This window comes from Branchiostoma floridae, chromosome 3 (assembly GCF_000003815.2).
Source record: "Branchiostoma floridae strain S238N-H82 chromosome 3, Bfl_VNyyK, whole genome shotgun sequence".
Taxonomy (NCBI): domain Eukaryota; kingdom Metazoa; phylum Chordata; class Leptocardii; order Amphioxiformes; family Branchiostomatidae; genus Branchiostoma; species Branchiostoma floridae.
Genome location: NC_049981.1, coordinates 16,408,904 through 16,412,110, shown reverse-complemented (window position 1 = coordinate 16,412,110; position 3,207 = coordinate 16,408,904). Strand labels below are relative to the sequence as shown.

The 3,207-nt window shown below is 42.0% G+C and overlaps 1 protein-coding gene across 1 annotated transcript in view; it reads right to left on the bottom strand.

Annotated features, from left to right (window-relative positions):
• Positions 1-193: 193 nt before the first annotated feature.
• The window catches only part of LOC118412410 (glutamate receptor ionotropic, kainate 1-like), a 31,951-nt gene continuing 28,937 nt past the window's right edge, over positions 194-3,207 (bottom strand). Inside the window, exons 9-10 of the mRNA XM_035815258.1 lie at positions 1,691-1,919; positions 194-1,123 (exon numbers count right to left, since the gene is read on the bottom strand). Of these exons, the coding sequence (XP_035671151.1) occupies positions 1,043-1,123; positions 1,691-1,919 (310 nt within the window). The 3' untranslated portion in view covers positions 194-1,042. The remainder of the gene's footprint in view (positions 1,124-1,690; positions 1,920-3,207) is intronic.

Sequence of the window (3,207 nt, the reverse complement as noted above, 5' to 3'; positions counted from 1 at the left end):
GGGTCGCCGGAGCAATTCCACTTGTGCAGTTTTTCTGGCGTCGCGGCGCTCTCACGGCGCTCTGGCCATTTTCCATCGCAGCGAGAGCGCGGTGAGAGCGCCGTCAAGTTGGAAAGGGGGCCTTAGGTATAAACATCGATAGTATTTAAAAAAAACTAGCTTAAATAGGCTAGGAATTTCAAAAGAAGGCGCGAAGTGCTCAAAAGTTTAATTGCAATTCACCCGTCCATTCGAATTCAAAAATGCATATTGTACAGTAAATACACAATGTACTACATACATATAGAGAGGGGTAGTCTAAAAGCTGGGTCGAAAACAGTTTCCGTATAGAACAACCACAATATTCATACTAGATGGCAATTACTTCTTACTATAAACTACTAAACAAAATCACATTTACATATCTTACTGTCATTGTTATCAAGAGACAACAGATATTTGTAACGTATCTTGTTATTTTTATATCACTATTTTACCACCAAATACAGACTAAAGAGAAAGTACAATATGTCCTCTCCATTTGTCTTACACTCGAAAAACTTTAAGGATTTTCAATATATGTAAATAACTATGTATATATATATATGTATATATACAGGTATTTGTATTCCGTTCGCGTTGTAAACCTCTGAACAGCCGAAGTGGTACATGTAGAAGGTACATTGTACAGACGAAGGTCTGTGCTCGCTAGGTTGGGTAGCAACTGCACTGATAAATAAAATCGCTAGCTGTCTCTGCTTCTAGCCTCTAACCGAACTCTTGCTACTACATTCCTCCAGCACCTATACAGTGTAACTCACATATGTCGTCCAGTGTCGGGCGTAATAAGCATTACAATACAATACAAATATGGACTTTTTATTACGTGTATCCTTTATATAGACTCACAGTTCTGCTGCACATCACTCAAAAAGAAACCTTGCTGTTATCCTTTGTTCAGCGGATAGGGTATCTTCTTCATCTCCCCTCTGGTATTACTTTTCTTGAGGACGGTATCTTCTCTTTTTAAGGGGGCGTTTAATGATGCACTTGAGGTCAAAGGTCAGTGCAGGTTTGGGTTGATAGACTCTCGTCGTTGTCTATTATTGATGAAGCTGGCTCGGCGTTCTTTCAAGGACTGCATCTGTTAATGACAATGAGAACATTTAAATACAACACAGTTACAGTAATTAAACATTCCATTAGGAATTACAATTCAGAGTGCGATTACTTGCTTAGCAATGTTACATTGTGTTCTGGGTGAAAGTTCTTTACTATGTATTGAAATTTTTTTAATGATTTTGGAGATGGGGGGGCACACTTAGGCCGAAGAGCTAGAAATATATTCACAGCTACAACGATCACAAAGTCATGCGGAGCAATATTTAGGGAGACAACCACGCACGTCCGGCCTATTACCGCACCCTTCCACCAAAGCTGGTCAGATCCTTAGGATGGACAAAGTGCAACAACGCGTTGTATAACAAGTAAAGGTAGTTTATTTTTTACAAGTGAAGAAATATCAAATTCCTCACGGCTGCAAAAGACGCTCAAAACTGTAATTTACCCATAGTAACTGCTTGGCAAAGAGGCAAAGACTTCATTTGAAACATGTCTTAAAAGTAAAGCCCTGGGAATGCCGTTTATTGCAATGTAGCACAAATTCAAGTCGTGTGGTGGAGCTCATGTAACATCAGCTTCATATATTCACCTTGTCTTCACCCTTGCAGTATCTGGTGTAGATGACCTGTACAGCAGTGATGATGATCGCCATGACAGCCGCCCCGGCCAGCAGGTAAAACACGCCCAGGAATATATCCAGGCCTAACGCTGATGCCGATTTGACGTTAGATGACTGGCCATCCAGTGGACAGCCATCTTTCGGCCACCAGCGATCTCGTAACTCACTCATACGCCCGCTCTCTTGTAGTTTGAGTATGCTGTAAAACAAGACAAAAATGTTGTTAAACAAGAAAAAGATAAGGCAGATTTCATTTGGAACCAACTTATGGATGGTTCTTAAGTAATAAAGCTTACCAAGGTCATACACTGCGTCATACCCTGCCAATTCTTGTTTTCCCCTACATTTAGATATTTCATTGCTGAACAAATTCAACATCTTATGCAAGGGTCACATTTCCAAACCAGGTCCGTACCAAGCTATTGGCGGTTTCTGGAACGAAAAATAGCATTCTTTACAAAGAAATATATACAAACTATGCTAAGGATTATTTTATATGTTGTGTGTTTAAAGTTGTATTTTACATAACTTTTTTTGTTCTCGGCCATGTGCAGGCCGGTGCAGACCATGTACAGACCGGCTAGAAATGTAACCCTAACAACAGAGGGAAGAAACTAGGCTCCGAGAGACGGCGTGCATGTTTTAAGGTGCTTATGCCAGGTCCATATTTCCATACCGGTGGCCAGCCGGGCAGTTTGGGGGAACAAAAAGTATGCAATGAACAACAACAACAACACACACACACACACACACACACACACACACACACACACACACACACACACACACACACACACACACGCACACACACACACGCACACACACACGCACACACACACACACACACACGCACGCACACACACACACACACACACACACAATGTGGGTATATTTCTTGACATACACCTCTTCATGCCTGCAAACTGGGCATCGGTTTGGAGATGTGACCAAGACATCAGGTGGATGTTGTTGGCTAAATCATGAGGTTGGCGGGCGGTCGTTGAAAGGGATCTGCACTGCGAATGCTAGCACTTAAGTCAAACGCAGCGTAAAAGGCTTCACCATAAGTAGATTTCTATATCTATTTGAGGTGATTGTTCTTGATAGCACTCACTGCAACAGACGTGACTTCTTCACCCTGTGTGTCAACTACTCCAAATATCAACTATTCAAAGTGCCCCACATTGATTTGACTGACAGTAATATTGCTTCATAAGCAGGACATAACGTGACCGTGAGCCTTAATGGACGTGGGTTGGAATCACATCTCCGGGGATATATAACCATGTGGGTAACAGGAACGCAGAAACCGCATCGTGATGTATGTGGTCTCTCCGAGCGGGTTAAAATCCATATTGCTAGAGGATACGCACTCAGTCTCCTGCTCGTGATTGATATGAAAATGTTGGGAAAACTGCAATTGTTCTAGTTGTGTCTGTCCCGGTTAAGGGCATCTTGGAGGAAAGAGGGTATTCTGATTTGTCAGC